The sequence below is a fragment of the Puma concolor genome, chromosome A3 (assembly GCF_028749965.1).
Source record: "Puma concolor isolate L17-30 chromosome A3, mPumCon1.1.hap2, whole genome shotgun sequence".
NCBI lineage: Eukaryota > Metazoa > Chordata > Mammalia > Carnivora > Felidae > Puma > Puma concolor.
Genome location: NC_141669.1, coordinates 6,762,241 through 6,778,487, shown reverse-complemented (window position 1 = coordinate 6,778,487; position 16,247 = coordinate 6,762,241). Strand labels below are relative to the sequence as shown.

At 47.9% G+C, this 16,247-nt stretch overlaps 1 protein-coding gene across 6 annotated transcripts in view; it reads right to left on the bottom strand.

Annotated features, from left to right (window-relative positions):
- The window catches only part of ASAP2 (ArfGAP with SH3 domain, ankyrin repeat and PH domain 2), a 173,832-nt gene extending 157,936 nt beyond the window's left edge, over positions 1 to 15,896 (bottom strand). For 3 of the 6 annotated variants that reach the window (XM_086699977.1, XM_086699979.1, XM_086699982.1), the window contains exon 1: positions 15,411 to 15,893. In XM_086699977.1, the coding sequence (XP_086556103.1) occupies positions 15,411 to 15,536 (126 nt within the window). In that variant the 5' untranslated portion in view covers positions 15,537 to 15,893. Of the gene's footprint in view, positions 1 to 15,410 lie in introns of all 6 variants that reach the window. The other 3 variants (XM_086699981.1, XM_086699980.1, XM_086699978.1) reach the window with 3 other exon arrangements.
- Between the last annotated feature and the right edge of the window lie 351 nt (positions 15,897 to 16,247).

Below are 16,247 nucleotides of genomic sequence, written 5' to 3'. Positions count from 1 at the left end.
CAAATTTCTGAAACACTCATTTGCGGACACTACTACACCCTAATCCAAACCAAAATCTAACAAAGCGTCAGAACCCTGCAGCACGTCAGCTGGTGTTAGGGGCAGAAGTAAAGCCCTGAATGTGACATCTCGGGCCTCACTGTCTTCGGGCACAGATGCCTGGTGGATGCAAGGTGGTCCGTAAGTGAAAACAGCAAATAAAACCGAAGCCCTTAGGAGATTTCATATTAGCTCTGACTAAAGCAATCTCGTCGTAAGATCAGTCAAGCCTCCTTTACTTTGCTCTGACCACAAAGAAGAAAACTGTGCACCTCAAAACTTAAGGTCCTCCCACACTGCCACGGAAGAGAGTAAATCTTTTTCAAAAAGATAGAATGATAAACGAGTTCTGGAAAATGGAGGGAAGGCAGTATGGCAGGAAAGAAGGCCAACTTTAAATGTCATCACCAGGCAGCAGTTTACCAGAGTGCCTTGGGAGATGGAGGGAGGCAGGCCTCCGCCGGAAATCCCAAATTAAAGCTTCCCTCCTGAGTCCCCTCTGGCTGCAATATCCTCTTATAAAAAGAAAACACAGGGCTGAGAGGGTCTGGAAATACAAGGAAGGAGTGAAGGGGGAAAGCAGGGGAGAAAGAGGGGGACGATGAGAATTTTATGCTTTGGACACCACCTCGATCGCGGCATAAGTAACTTGGCCCCCCAGGAAAAGACACAGGCAGGAGTGTGGAGGAGGAAAGAGAAGGAAGAAGGTGAAGAGCCATTTTGCCTCCCTCACCGTGGGCCCTTCCTGCTGGCAAACGACCCAGCGGCACCTCTTGCAAATCAAAAGCCTGCGACCTGGCAAGCCACAACCAAGACAGACAAAAGCTACAGGTTCTGACAGCCCAGCAGCCCCAGCAGTAAACACATCTCATTCCTATTTGCCACAAAAGAGGTTTACGAGGTGAGAAGAAAACAGGGGAGTCTCAACAATGACCTTTTGTCAAGAAGTGAGTAGTCGCCAGGTGAACGTGTGCAGAAAGGAGCAACCAGAAAGCCACATTAGCCAGCAAAACCAATGGGCTGTTCAGCATTTGCTGTTGTAGAGACAGACAAGGCCTGGCTCCCGGGCTGTAAACCTCCAGGTGACGACTGAACATGCAGGCTGAACGAGGCAAATATCTGAAACCCACTTATCAATGCAAGTGACATTTCTACTAACTTACTTTGCAACCAGAGAACAAGCAGGCGACTCTTCCAATTTCCTTAGTATATTCAGAGCCCAGATGAGAAGGAACAAAACAAATTAAATGTAAGAAATTTGGGCTGTACACACGAATGGATTTCTTAAACGAAAGTCAGTCATCCCATAAAGTAATCGAGCCCCTATTCTGTGCAACTGAGTGGATATTTAAAGACGATTAAGAACTGATTCCACAACTAGGCAATACAAAGAAATGAAAGACATCCAGATTGTTAAGGAAGAAATAAAACTATCTCCATTTGCAAATGACATTATCTTGTATATAGAAAATCCTAAGAAGTGCATGTAGACACATGCAACTATTAGAGCTAATAAACAAGTTCGTCAAGATTGCAGGATATATCAATATACAAAAATTAATTCTAATTCTATACACTAGTAATTAATAATCCAGAAATGAAATTAAGAAACCAATTCCATTTATCGGGGCACCTGGGTGGCTCAGCCGGTTGAGTGTCTGACTTTGGCTCAGGTCATGATCTCATGGCTCATGAGTTCAAGCCCCACATTGGGCTCTCTGCTGTCAGCACAGAGCCCACTTTGGACCTTCTGTCTCTCTCCCTCTCTCTCTCTCTCTCTGCCCTTCCCCAGCTCGCACTCTCTCTCAAAAGTAAACAAACATTAAAAAAAGAAAACAGTTCCATTTATAATAATAGCATAAAAAGGAATACAACATTCAGGAATAAATCTAACAAAGGAAGAGCAAGACCTATACACTGAAAACTACAAAACATCATTAGAAGAAGTTAAAGCTTAAAGAAATGAAAAACATCCCAAGGTAACAGATTAGAAGATGCTAAGTTAGATCGTTAAGAGGTCTATACTTCCAAAATTGATCTGCAGATTGAATGCAACACCCAACAAAATCCCAGCTGGCTTTTTGGCACAAATTGACAAGTTGATCTTAAAATTCACATGACAGTGCAAGGGACATGAATAGCCAAAACAATTTTGGAAAAGAAGAACAAAGTTGGAGGACTCAAACTTGCTGATTTCAAAAATTACTATCAGCCTACAGTAATCAAGACTGTGTGGTACTAACATAAGGACAGACAGAAAGATCAATGGAACAGAACTGAGGGTCCACAAATAAACACATACATCAAAGAACAAGTGATTTTTAAAAAGGGTGCCAAAAGAATTCAATGGAGAAAGAACTTTTTTCAACAAATGGTGACGCAGGGCACCTGGGTGGCTCAGTTGGTTAAGCATCCGACTTCGACTCAGGTCATGATCTCAGGGCCTGTGGGTTCGAGCCCTGCGTCCGGCTCTGTGCTCACAGCTTAGAACCTGGAGCCTGCTTTGGATTCTCTGTCTCTCTGTCCCTCCCCCACTCACGCTCTGTCTCTCTCTCTCTCAAAAATAAATAAACATTAAAAAAAGTTCTTTTTAATAGTGCTGGGAAAACTGGATATTCACATGCCAAAGAATGAAGTTGGACTGCTACCTCACATCATATACAAAAACTAACTCAAAATGAATCAAGGACTTCAATGTAAGTCCTAAAACTAGAATTCTCCAAAGAAAATATAGGTATAAATCTTTGTGACCTTAATTTAGGCAACAACTTCTTAGATATGCACAAGCAACCAAAGGAAAAACAGATATTCTGGACTTCATCAAAATTAAAACCTTCTGTGCTGACAATCCACAATATGTGAGATAATACTTGCAAATCATATATTTGCTAAGAGTCTAGTTTCTAGAATATATCAAGTACTCTTACAATTCAACAATAATGACAAAAAACCCATTTTAAAAAAGGGCAAAGGGTCTGAAGAGGTATTTTCTCTAAAGAAAATACACAAATGGCCATAGGCACAGGAGACCATATTCGGCACCATAAATTATCCATCAGGAAAGTGCAAATCAAGTCCGTGTGATATTAGGTGACAGCCACTAGGATGGTTATTAAAAAAAAAAAAAAAACAGAAAATAACAAGTGTTGACAGGGAGAAATTGGAATCCTATACACTGCTGGTGGGAATGTAAGTAGTGCAGCCCCTTTGAACAGTCTAACAGTTCCTCAAAAAGTTCAACAGGGGTGCCTGGGTGGCTCAGTCGGTTAAGCATCCAACTTTAGCTCAGGTCATGATCTCCCAGTCTGTAGTTTTGAGCCCCATGTCGGGCTTTGTGCTGACAACTCAGAGCCTGGAGCTTGATTCAGATTCTGTGGCTCCCTCTCTCTCTGCCCCTCCCCCACTCATGCTGTCTCTCTCTCCTCTCTCCATCTCTCAAAAATGAATGGACATTCAAAAAAAATTTTTTAAGTTCAACATAGGGTTGGTTGCCATATGACCCAGAAATTCCACACCCAGGTATATACCCAAGAGAAAACATATGTCGACTCAAGAACTTGTATAAGAATATTCACAGCAGGGGCACCTGGGGGGCGCAGTCGGTTAAGCGTCCGACTTCAGCCAGGTCACGATCTCGCGGTCCGTGAGTTCGAGCCCCGTGTCAGGCTCTGGCTGATGACTCAGAGCCTGGAGCCTGTTTCCGATTCTGTGTCTCCCTCTCTCTCTGCCCCTCCCCCGTTCATGCTCTGTCTCTCTGTCCCAAAGAAAATAAATAAACGTTGAAAAAAAAAATTAAAAAAAAATAAATAAATAAATAAAAAAGAATATTCACAGCAGCATTATTTATAATAGCCAAAAAGTGGACACAACCCAAATGTTCATCAAGTGATGAGTGGATAAAGATGTCAAAAATCTGCATGATGGAATAATACTCAGCCAGAAAAAGGAATGAAGTATAAGCTCACAGTACAGGTAAGATGAACCTCAAAGACATTATGCCACGTGAAAGAAACCAGACACAAAAGGCCACATACTGGATGAGTTCCGTTATATGAAATGTCAAGAAACGGCAAATCCAGAGACAGAAAAGAAATTAGTGGTTGTCAGGGGCTAACAGAAGGGGTGACAGTGACTGCTAGCGGGTATGGTTTCTTTTCGGTGTGATGAAATGTTCTGGAATTGGACAGTAGGGATGGCCACACACGACTGTGTGAATAAACTAAAAAAAAAAAAAAATCAATGAATTAGTGTAAAAGGGTGAACTTTATGGTAGGTGAATTGTATCTCAATTTTAAAATAAAAAGCAACAAAAAATAAGCGCCCCAGGAAGCCACAGAAAGGTCTTTTTCAAAAAAAAACCACTCAGCTTGAAAATATAATTCAGAACCTACACTTTCCTTTCAGGACTACAAACTAGCCATTTCTTGCTGATTTTTATTCCCATCATTTATTCTGGAGTCTTTTCCAACTCAAAATATGTGATACAAAGATCGACAGGATTTTCAAGCTGGAGAGGGTAGTCAAAGATTGACTAATCCAAACCCCTCATTTTATTTATTTTCTTAAGAAGGTGAACCGGTTTCTTTATTTTGAGAGAGAAAGAGCACGCAAGCAAGGGAGGGGCAGAGAGAGAATCCTAAGCAGGCTCCATGCTGCCAGCTCAGAGCCCGACACCGGGCTTGATTCCACGAACCGTGAGATCATGACCTGAGCCAAAATCAAGAGTCGGACACTTACCTGACTGAGCCACTCAGGCGCCCCACCAAACCGCTCATTTTAGAGACCAGCCATTCTGGGCAGTGACCTGCCCGAGGCCATATGCAAGGTGGAGACCAAAGTAGAACTGGAATCCCCTCTCCTCATGGCAGGCTCTTTCCACACCACCATATTAACACAACCAAATCCACAGGGCATCATCATAAAGCACAGCTTCCAATGAGAATACTGGCTCTCCCAAAACCTAGGGGAAAGCTATGAGCTATGAGCAGGATTTACTACAAGTTCAACAGTCCAAAGTATTCAATGATCACAAAACCCTGCGATCCTATCGTTAACACAACCTGCTCTTCACCAGCGAAGCAAAGCACAACAGAGACAGAACCCAGAGGCCAAGACATCACAGCAGAGACTGCTCAAGCTGCCCCCAGGCGAGCAGGGGGCCAAAAAACCCTGCCCCGCTTGTCCCAAACTTGAACTAGAACTGCACCCAGTGACACTCCAGCTCAAGTACAACCACCCTGTTGACTCCAGTGATCTTCTGGGCAAGGGAATCTCTCAAGGGGGGAATGAAGAGGTGAAGCTTATTTTCACCTCTAACCTCTTGAAAAGCACGAGTACGAACAGCTCAGAGGCAGAGAGAGTAGAGGATCAGAAAAAGTAGAGTGGCAAGAGGCAGGCGAGTCGAGCTGCAGACATCCGTAGACACAGAATGGGAAGGGCTGGAGAAGCCCCTGCCTGCACCCCAGCTCATCCAGCTCTCCATTTCCCAAAGAGGCCACAGAGGCTGGGCCAGAAATCCCCAGCACAAGGTCCACCAGCTGGCTAGCAACAGGTCAGGGCCGTCGGAGGAACAAACACGGCACAAGGACTTGACGTTCCCCCTTCCCTGCAGAATCTCCCCCAAAGTCCCCTAGCTGGCAACAGGGAGCTGACTCCTCAGCCTGAGTCTGCCTGCACACACCATATCTGTGATTCACCCTTCAGTGGCCTCTCAAAACACAGATTTGCTGACAAAGAGAGAAATCTGTATGCATCTGATCCCTGCCTGCGTGGCTGTGGAGTCCTTTACACACAGCTGTGACAGTATTATCAGTCCCTTGGCTCTGAGGAAGCCAGATCTCTCCTTTTAACTCACTTCGAGGTAGTTAAGGGTCACTTAATAAACACCCCTGATGCTAAGTACCTCCCCAGGGGTTAGTGTCTGATGACCCTGTCTGGGCAATCACACATTCCCGAGGTCAGCGACAATGCGGACTGGCCTACAGAAGGTCTATAATTACCGACCTGCACTAAAGAGACCCACAGAGACACCTAAAGAGGAACAGAGATGCCAGCAGGAGACATCAGGTGGTGCATCTGAGGACCAAGAGGAGGAAGAGCCCAAAGGACACCAGTGCTAACAGTGTGGCTGGGAGTGCTGGTTCCATCAACTGCTAGTGTGGGATTGGGGAACCGCAGGCATGTAACTTGTCTGCGTCTGGCCTTCCTCAACCGTTAAGACAGAGGTAATAGGACCTAACTCACAGGATCTTTGAAAGGATTCAATAATCAATTTAATACACAGCACAGTCCTTAAAACAAAATTAAGGCCGAAAGCAATGTCAGCCATGGTTGCAGTTGGCATTAAAAAAAAAAAAAAAAAAAAAAAAAGTCATAATAAAAATGTGATTTCTTCTGGGAAACTAGAGAAAGAGGGCCCCAAATCCTGATCACCTTGCTAGAATCCTAAAATACAGAGGAATTCATCATCAGAGAGAGTTTGTCTCCATCAGCCACTCGATTTTATTGACAGCATCTATGTATAAAATCATACTGACAAAGCCATCTTCAAGATCGAGCGGAAAGATGACATCATTACTAATACCGTTAGTAGGGCAGGCCTCCTGCCAGGCTGTGAGCACTGCCCTGGGCCACTCGTCCCTGCAGGGCTGGGCACGTCGGCAGAGCCGTGAAGCGAGTAAAGAGAAATCATTTCTACAGCAACAAGGACAGTGAGGGAGCGGAACAGCAAGGATTTCCCCAAAGCATGCACTCAAGAAACGCAATAGATGCCAGTCACTAACGCTGACAGCGAGAAGGGTCCCAGTCATCACAGAGGCATCAACACAGGGAGGCTTTTCTGGCCCAAGTTACACAGAGGCAGCCGGCTGCTAAAGGAGCAGACCCTCGTGTCAAAATGCTAGAGTTGGAATCCTGCCTCCAGTACTTCCCAGCTCTGTGATCTTGGTAAAGCGGCTTAGGTTCTCGGAACCGTGCAGCGTTTTAGTAACAATTAAAACAAGGTAATAGTATATGCAAAGAACTTAAAGCATGTCTGGCACACAGTAAGCACCCAATAAATGCTAGAAAGACAAGAGGGGAGAAAAAACAGCAACGGTGACTGACAGTCACGCTTCGGCCATGCTGTGGATGTCCCAAACACACTCACGCAACAACAGCACCAAAAACAACCCAAGGCCTGCAAAGTTTCCCTTAAAACTCTGGACAGGAAGATACCTGAACACGTACTCTGGCTTCACAAACAAGCTTGCCCTACAGAGTGAAAGGATAGGGTAGAACATGCTAGCAACACAGGGGAAGTAAAAACTGGGGAACTGGCTTGTGGAGAGGCAGCCCAGCTCAGGGTCCTAAGAACAGGACTCAGAGATGCATCCACAGTTTTGCTCAACTCCAAGGCACGCGAAAGTGCAATCCACGCGACCATAGGAGAAAGTGCCGAGCCCGGACTCTGAAACAGTGCGGAGCACACCGTGGCTGCCAAACCACAACCGCTTCCCCTAAACACCTTCACTACTCGATAACTTTAACACCGGCTTAGGAGACGACATTCCTCAGCGAGACTCTAACAACCAACTCATGACAATGACAGGGTAATAACCGTGAAGCTTGTTTAAAGAGCATTGTTACAGAGTCAATCACACACTCCAAAAACAATTAACTGAAAGGATCTTATCGTCAAGCCTAGGAGTCTCTGTCTGAATGCAAGGGGTCCATAAATTTGGATTGGAAAAAAGAAGTGCATCTGTATTTCATTATCCCGAGTGAAATGCAGCATTTTTCCTCAGTAATGAATATAAGCAACACGCCGCACTAATATCAGCCACACCTGTGACTCTAATAAGAGCTCTATTAATACAACTTTAGAGTTTGAAATGTCTCACGATATTGCCTATACTCATCAGGACTTCTAAAGTGGCTTATGGGGAAGGAGCCCTGACCTGGCAGTGATAGCATATTGGTAGGTGCCCAGCATATATTTATGAATCCATAAACTCAGCAAAACCTAATACAAATAAAACTACAGCCCAAGTATTCCAGACCCGTTTATTCCACAACGTGACTCACATGATGAAATGATGATGGTACAAAAGCACCTGGAAGGGCCCTTGGCAACCGCTTTAAGAGCACACAACACACAAAAGTTGAAGCCAGGGAGGCATGTTTTTACTGCTGGACAGTGACCAGGTGAACTCCCCTGCTCTCTGTAGCAGGGAAAGAGGGGGGTGTTTGGGGAGCTGGATCAGAGGCAGGATCTCGGGCATCTGACACAGTCAATGAAGTGTCCCCTGCTGTCCTCTGCAGCGGAGGGAAGTGAACATACCCCTCCAGCCTAGGTCTACACAGCTAGGCTTTGAGTCTACCCCATCCCTGTCTGCCATGAAACAAAACAAATATTCAGGATTGTTGTTTTTTTTTTTTTTTTTTTAACATTTATTCATTTTTGAAAGGCAGAGAGAGACAGAGCGCAAATGGGGGAGGACTAGAGAGAGGGAGACACGGAATCCAAAGCAGGCTCCAGGCTCCAAGCGTTCAGCACAGAGCCAGACGCAGGGCTCGAACCCACGACCGTGAGACCATGACCTGAGCCGAAGTTGGCCGTCCAACCGACTGAGCCACCCAGGCACCCTCCGGATTGGTTTTAACAGAAGTTCTCCAACCAGTGAAGCTGAGTGGCACACAGCTGGCCTCGATGCTGACACTAAGCAGCAGCAGCAGACGCTTCACTCTAGAGACGCAGGGAGGTCTATTCTCCAGGTGGCCTGGGTGAACTGGGCTTGACTTCGGTCTTGCGGGGCAGGAACTCTGTCCTGCTCACTTCCCCGGCATACCAACACTCCATGCACCACAGATCTCTCCACCAGACCTCTCCTCTCCCCCACCGCCACCACCCAGGCCAAGACCCTCTTGCCTGGATGCCTGCACCAGTCTCCTCGCCACACCAGTCTCCTGCTTTTGTCTCCTGCCTTGCTGGTCTATTCTCTGTAGAACAATCGCCGTGACACTTGTAAAATGTAAATGGGACCATGTTATTCCCTGCTCAAACCCTCTGATAGCTTCCCATCACATCAGAACAAGGTCCGATCCCCTCCCAAGACCATCAAGGCCTGTGTGACCTGTCCCTGCCCGCCCTCACCCTTCTCTCCTCACCCACCTCCTTCTTCCTGTCCTTAAATGCCCTAGTCCGGTCACATCTTCTGGCCTTTCACGTGCCGTGCTTCCATTTGGCTCTTCCCGGGCTGGATTCCTCACTGCATTCCGGACACTGCTCTAACGTCACGTCTTCAGAGGCCTTTCTTGATTTGCCTCCCAACCTCCAAAGTCACTTGCTACTCCCAAATTCTACAGAACTTTTCTTATCACTTATCATTACTTGACATTACATTACGTAACTATCTGTTTACTGCAATAATTACCAACTCCATTTGTGGAGAAGCTTTCAAATGCCAATGAGCTGCAGGCCTCACCCAAACCAGTAAGTCAGAGTTTCAGGGAATAGGCCAGGCACCTCTAGGCCACAAAATTCCCCCTAAGTGATTCTAACTGCAGCAAGGATTCATACTCTTACATCACTGCTTCTCAAACTTTAATATGCAGACAATGCACCTGGGGATGTTACTAAAATATAGACTCGGGGGCACCTGGGTGGCTCAGTCAGTTAAGCATCTGACCTTGGCTCAGGTCATGATCTCACGGTTCCTGGGTTCTGATTCTCTGTCCCCCTCTCACTCTGCCCCTCCCCTGCTTGTGCTCTCTCTCTCTCAAAGATAAACATTAAAAATTTTCTTTAAGTTTATTCATTTTGAGAGCGACAGAAAGAGAGAGCAAGTGGGGGAGGGGCAGAGAGAGAGAGAGAGAGAGAGAGAGAGAGAGAGAGAGAGAATCCCACGCAGGCTCCACACTGTCATCACGGAGCCTGATATTCAGGGCTCAAACTCACGAAACGTGAGACCATGACCTGAGCCAAAGTTGGACACTTAACCAACTGAGCCACCCAGGCACCCCAAAAATAAATATTTAAAAAACAAAAATATAAAATAAAAGGTAGACTCAATTTCACTAGGTCTAAGGTGGAATCTGAGATTCTACATTTCTGACAAGCTCCCAGATGATGCTAATGCTGGTCAGTGGACCTTGCTTTGAGCTGCAAGGGTCTAAAACATCACTGTCCAACAAAACTTTCTGCAAGGATGAAAATGTTCTAAATCTACACTGTTCAATACACACATGACTACTGAGCACCTGAATCTTAGCTAGTACAGTGGAGAAACTGAATTTTTAATCTTAGGCTACCATATTAATACAGATCTAGAATGCATATGCTCCATGAAGGCACCAATTCCTAGAAATGTGGAGCATAAGAAAGGAATTAAGGATCCCTGCAAACTCTTGGCCTGCGCAGCCTCTGTGGATGGGACACTGTGAAAACTCTATCAGAGGCCTAGATGGCACCAGCTCAGGAGTGGATCAGTACTTACCTAGGGCAGGAAGGCAGCCACAGAAGGCCATTCGGAGACACTTTAGTGACTAAAGCATGCGGTAACCCACAGATGACCACCTTGACCTCATGACTCAACCGCACTCCTAACCACAACCCCAGGCACACTTGACCAATGCCATCCCTGGGCATCCATGATCCTGGACAATCTTAAAGCCCCAGCTCTCACAGTGACTTGGTTTATTGCACTGATTTGTTATAGGATGTCTGCCTCTCCCGCTAAGCTGTAGGTTCTTTCAAAGAGGGAACTTACTTCACTTGGTATTCTATTCCCATCACCTAGCACACAGCAGGACTCAATAAATACTGCATGAATGTCAGAGCCTGGACCCTACTGGGAGAATCATTAGTATTTTTACTGTTAATCACAAGAAACAGGGGAAACAATTGGGAGGAGGAGGGAGGATTACATAACAAGAGAAGATCGGTTCCTCCTTAAGTGACTCAAAAATTTCCAAACACGTTTTAAGTCCAGATTTCAGAACACAGCATAAATAAGGTGGCCCTGTTTGACCACAAAACCTCATTTCCAAAAACACAAACACACGGGCAAGAAAAGATTATGTCCTTCCGACAACAGATGCAAAATCTACTAGTCTGGGATCTGGAAGAGCGCTCTTCACAAAGGGCTGAGGTTCAGAATCACATTCTTGCCTAAAAAGCACATGGGCCAGGTTCCCACTAGAACTGCTGGGAGGGGCATCTAGCCCCAAGGACAGCAAGGCCCCTGGGAATCTGTGCAGCCCACAGGCTCATTTTACCCCTGCAGTTAGAACCCTGTGCTTGTGACAGCAATGAGATTTCCAAGGTAACCAAGGACAACAGAGTAGAGAATTATGGCCCCGGAAGGAAGCAGATTAAATTGTAATACTTACGAGTCAACATCAAATTTATTTTTAAAACTACATATCTAACAAAAGCCAAATAGGCAAGGCAGCATGGATGGTGTTTTACAGGAGGACTGAACTATCAACATGAATATTCCAAGTACGTATACAACTTTTTCTTATTCTGAGAATATTTCAAAGTGCCTAGAGACTCCAAGAAACGGAGACAGAAATAACCCCCCCAAAAAGGTGGGGGGCAGGGAGAAGCTCACTTCTCAGAGTTATGTCACAACTACTTATTTTTTTCCATTATTTCCAAAAACACAGATTCCATCCAGTTGCAGCAGCAGACTTTACTAAAAATGTGCACAATAATTACTTCACCCAGAGAAAGTGATCACCAGACGAGACAACACACTGGTTAAAAAAAAACAAAACAACAAAAACAAACAAACAAGCATGGGTTAACAAATATAGTTTTCATTCACTTAACTCATTCAACCATTCCTCCATTTTCTCTACTCTTCCTACCCAACCCCCAGGTAAACCCATGTTGGTGCCAGAGCCCTCAACAGGTTCTACGGATTAACTATGTTGTCAAGCAGTTAGCATTTACTAGACCCGGTGCCTGTCAGATACTGTGCTGTATCTTATCTCACTGAACCCTCCCCACCACCCTCTGAAGTGGAGAGGTATTGTTATCCAGGACTTAGTGCTGAGGAAAATAAGAAAACGCATCTCAGCCAAGTTCACAAAACTGGCAAGTGGTGGAGTCTGAACTTGAACCCATAACTATCCAACGAATGAGGAATTCAGAGAATTCAGCATCACTAAAAGGGACAGAAGACGGGGGTGCCTGGCTGGCTCAGTCGTAGAGCATGTGACTCTTAAGCTCAATTTCTGATCCCAAGGTTATAAGTTCGAGCCCCACGCTGGGTGTAGAGATTACTTAAAAATCATCTTAAAAAACAGCAACACTTCTGAAAACAGCGTGGAGCCAGCTCTTCAACTTACTAGGCTCTATAACCTTGAACAAATTACCTTCTCTGAGCCTCAGTTTCCTCATGTATAAAGCAGCAATAAGGAATAAATACAACAGATGTGATATTCATAGCGCAGGGTAGGGACCCAACAGCTACGAACAGCCCAGCTACAGATGTACATATCCAAAAAGTACATGTCAGTTGTAAAACACTTTTTATCAGACATAACCTATATTGGAAAAAATAGGTTCACAAAGGTTTATCAGTTTAAAATTAGTTTGCTAATCCCATGACTCATTTATTTAAACACAGGAACAGGGCTTGCAAATTTTAAATTTATTTTATGGTAAATGAGTAATTTATGTCACAAGAGCCACTCTCTGCCTCACTTCAGTATGAAAAGTTAATGCTTGCTGAAAACTGAAATATGTGGGCATCACTTGTTAATGCAACTATTTGGAACAAGTTTTGGAAATGGGAATGAACATTACACACCCCAGGAGAGAGCATTATTTAAAGGAATCTACAGTGATTCCTCAGAGAGTAAACGCCTCTCAAATCTAGTTTTCTCACAAATCCAAACTCACGGGCCGCCTGGGTGGCTCAGTTGGTTAAAGCATCTGACTTTGGCTTGGGTCATGGTCTCTCGGTTCGTGAGATCAAGGTATGTGGAGCCTGCTTGGGGTCCTCTCTCTTCACTCCTCCCTCTCTCAAAATAAATAAACATTTAAAAAAAAATCCAAACTCACATATTTCATATCATAGTATGAACAGTGGATTTGCCTAAAGTGAAAAGAGACCTGGGACGCCTGGGTGGCTCAGTCCATTGAGCATCTGACTCTTGATTTTGGCTCAGGTCATGATCTCACGAGTTCAAGCCCTGTATTGGGCTCTCCACTGACAGCACAGCCTACTTGGCATTCTCTCTGTCTCCCTCTCTTTCTGCCCCTCCCTCCCTCTCTCTCTCTCTCTCAAAATTAAATTTTTAAAAGTGAAGATAGACTTGTAATGATTTCAAGTTTTTCATTTTTGAAAGTGTAACCAATCCGTGTGCTTGGATGGCAACAGGGAGCAAGCTTGCAATTTAATAAAATGACCAAATCCAGTCTCTTTCTAATCTGCTCAGTAACTGAGCTCTCGGGTAATCTCCTGCACAGCATACAAAAAAAAAAAAAAAAAAAAAGGCTTTGGAAATTACACACTGCAAACGAAAATTAATCAGAGGAAGGGTATGCCAATTTTAAGAGCAATTCCTATTTGCCTAACTCTCCAGCACCTGCCAGTGTTAATAATATTTAGCTGACAAACAGCAGTGGGGAAAAGAAACAGAACTTTATATATAATCAAGCCTTCTTTAAGGCATCGTGTACAAGGCTTCCTTCCCTAAAGAAACACTCAGCTACTTTTTTGGTTGCAATCATTCCATAGACATCATTAATGGTGTATTCTCAAAACAGGATGAAAATGTTCCCCTTGCTTTTCAACCAGTACTTCTGAAAAAACTTCTCTGGGTCATCTCCATCTGCCTCAGTTAAAGCCTTTTTTTTTTTTAATTTGAAGCCAACATTTTTAAGCCTTGCTGACACAAGTAGATGAGGGATTACAGAACTCACTACAAAAGGTTTACATGAAGCTCTCCTCCACCAAAAAACAGAAGAAAGGAGGGAGGTAGGAGGGGGCCCTGGCTATACTTAAAACATTCATAATGCTAAATCTATTACTTTTAACTGTTTATGTCTACACAAATATAAATCCCCATTAAGAGAAACATTCTGGGTTTTTTTTTTTCCCCAAGCAATTCCTAACAGCAGATGCTTTGCTCAAAGTGGGCAAAAAAAAAATTAATGGCATCGCCTAATTTAAAAAGCTCTGCCGTGACCTCCCCTCACTCACTCTAGCCCAATCATCTTCTTCTTAAAATGCCTGCGATACCCCATTTTAAGGCTGTAACTTGACATTCTGGCCAAGAGAAATTTAATCATCTATTCTATACTGGCACACGTGTGGCTTGTAAACCAGTTCCCTATTAGGAGCCAAGCAAAGTGCTAAGCACGTCACACACCGCGTCTCTGACCCTCATAATGGTCCGGGAAAGGATGTATTTATTACTCCTGTTCGCTAGGTAAGGAAAACGAGGGCAGAGAGGCGAGGAGCTACCCTAAACCACACAGCAGCGGGGGCCCTGGACTCACAAACTCTGCCCTACAACGCCTGCTGCTTTGACTGTCAACCTAAGCTTGTTCATTCCTGAGGGTTCTCTCCGCAGGATGTGGAGGGCTTACCAGTTAGCACTAGGCATGATGACTTTGCACCTTGAAAGCACTTGATTAAAATCAGGCCTTTTCCAGGCTGATGGGGAGGAGGGCAATCGGGGGGGGGGGGGGGGGGGTTCAAGAGGGTGAGACACACGCAACTGGGGGACGGCTATCACACGTCTTCGGATCAAAAGCCCCGGCTCCGCACTCAGCTCCCCGCACTCGGTTGCCGGGCGCGGTGTGGAATGCGGTCAGGCCTTCCCCGCTAAGGTGTGCACACCTTCCCCGGACGGCCGGGGTCCTCCCACCGTCCTCCCACCCACCCGAGGGGCGGGCAAAGGGGGCCAGGGCTGCAGCGGGGCAGGCTGCGTGCAGGGGCTCTCCCAGAACAAGTGGGAGGTGGGCGCCGGGTGAAGGCTGGCGAGCCCACCACCCCGGCCGCGGCGGGCGCGGGGGGTCCCAGCTCACCGCCCACCCCGCCTTCCCGGCCAAAGTTGGCCGCGCTGCGGGAAACCGCCCGGCCCGGGGCCCCGAGAGGGAAACAAGGGCGGCGGGAGGAGGGGGGGGTCTTAAAAAGGCCCAAGGTAGCCATCAGCCATCTCCTCGGAGCCACCTACACGGAACAAAGGGCTTCTGTGTCGGGCAGGGGTGGCCCGGCCGCGTCCGATTTGGAGGAAAAGAAACTTTTCCCGGGCTGCGGGCGCGGGGGGCAGGGGCGGGGGAGGACCGGGCGGCGGGCAGGGCGCGAGGCCACCTGAGGCCGGGGCCACCCGCCCCCGCCGCCCGGCGACGCCCGCCCGGCGCCGCTCACCTCCTCGATGGCCGCCACCGTGTTCCGGCACTGCGCGGTGCGCGTGGTGAAGCTCGAGGCCGTGGGCGCCTTGTAGTCCTCATGGGTCTCGGCCACGAATTCCGACACGGAGATCTGGTCCGGCATCGCCTCGGCGCGCGGGCGCGGGCGGCCGGCCGCGGGGGTGCCGCCGCCTCAGCCGCCGCGCGGGCTCCGACCGGCCGCTCGCACGCCGCCGCCGCGCCCGCAGCTCGCCCGGCCGGCGGACAAAGGGAAGCGCCGGGGCGCGGGCCGCCGCCGCAGGAGCCGCAGGAGCCGCCGCAGGGCGCGGGTCGGCCGCCCGCGGGGCCGGGCGGCGGGAGCAGGGGCCGCGCGCGCAGCCCCGCGCAGCTCGGGCCCGGCCGGTCCGCCAGGCGCGCCGAGGGCTCCGCCGCCTGCCCTCCCGAGCGAGCCCCGAGGCGGACGCGCAGAGCCGGCGGGAACTGCCGGCCACCCAGCCGCGGGCCCCGAGCGACTCCCGCGGAGAGGGGCGGGTCCGGGCCGGGGGCGGCGGCCGGCCGAGCGCGGGGCGGGGCGGCGCGGAGGGCCGGGCCGCCAATCCGCGCGCTCGCCGCCGCCGCCGCCGCCGGGAAGCCGAGCCTGCAGGAAGGAAGGCGGCGCGCGCCCCGGCCCGCCGAGCCGCTCGCCCGCCGCCGCGCGCCGCATTGTCTCGGCGTTCGAGCCCCGCGCCGCGCGCCGTGGTTCGAGGGCGCGCCCCCACCCCCACCCCCACCCCGGGCCTCGCGGGCAGGCGGGGCCTCGTCTCACCCTTCCGGGCCCAGCCACAGTCTACCCTCCCCTACCCGGCGCTAGGAACCT